The sequence below is a fragment of the Cyphomyrmex costatus genome, unplaced genomic scaffold (assembly GCF_001594065.2).
Source record: "Cyphomyrmex costatus isolate MS0001 unplaced genomic scaffold, Ccosl1.0 C2243905, whole genome shotgun sequence".
NCBI lineage: Eukaryota > Metazoa > Arthropoda > Insecta > Hymenoptera > Formicidae > Cyphomyrmex > Cyphomyrmex costatus.
In genome coordinates, this window is record NW_017273951.1 from 1 (window position 1) to 772 (window position 772).

The 772-nt window shown below is 24.6% G+C and overlaps 1 protein-coding gene across 1 annotated transcript; it reads right to left on the reverse strand.

The window, feature by feature from the left end:
* Nucleotides 1–8: 8 nt before the first annotated feature.
* Nucleotides 9–522, reverse strand: LOC108771329 (uncharacterized). Its single transcript, XM_018551493.1, has 2 exons — nt 395–522; nt 9–295 (listed from the first exon to the last, which is right to left on the reverse strand). Exons 1-2 carry the CDS (start codon nt 474–476, stop codon nt 51–53), a joined length of 327 nt encoding a protein of 108 aa, XP_018406995.1. The 5' UTR covers nt 477–522; the 3' UTR covers nt 9–50.
* Nucleotides 523–772: the final 250 nt, after the last annotated feature.

A 772-nucleotide genomic window follows, 5' to 3' on the forward strand; every position in this document is an offset into this window, starting at 1 on the left:
TTGCGGAAGACTGTACAAACTATAAGTGTAGATTATCTTGAATAAATATATTAAATAAAAATTTTACCATTTAAATCTTTAGACACTTTTTTCCATAAATCATTCTTTTGTCGACTTCGTTCTTTTAAGGGCATTCGATAGTCATATAATGCAGGTCTCTTTTGGACAGCATTTATTAAATCTTCATCAATTGCTTGTTTATTTATTGAATAAGAGTCATTATTACTCATCTCTTTCGCCACCTCATTTCTTTCTGTATAGTTTTCTATATCATCTAATTCATAGTTTTCAATATCTAAATGATATATATTTTACATTAATACATACATACGTATTATTATATTTTACATTAAATTAATAATTATAAGAAAAATAAAACTGAAATGTACTATACCTTGTATGGAAATATGTCTGTTTTGACTATCTATCACTAAGATTTGTTCCTTTTTGTTATCAATATTTAGACATGAATGCATTGTAATTTGATCCTTTTTTAATACCCACTTACAATAACTACATATATATCCCTGGAAAGGAAAAAAGTTATATTTTTTAATATTTCTATTATTATTATTATTCAATACCTATCGATTACTCAATAACCAAATCTACAAAACAAAAACAACAGGGCTACGAGAGTCAAGCTAGATATTTACTGCTAAAATTATCATAAATCAACAATAATTAATTTCTAATAGATATTTCGACCTGTATTGGGTCATTCTAAATGCAGTTAACATACAATTTAAAAAATTCAACAGTAAAAATTATA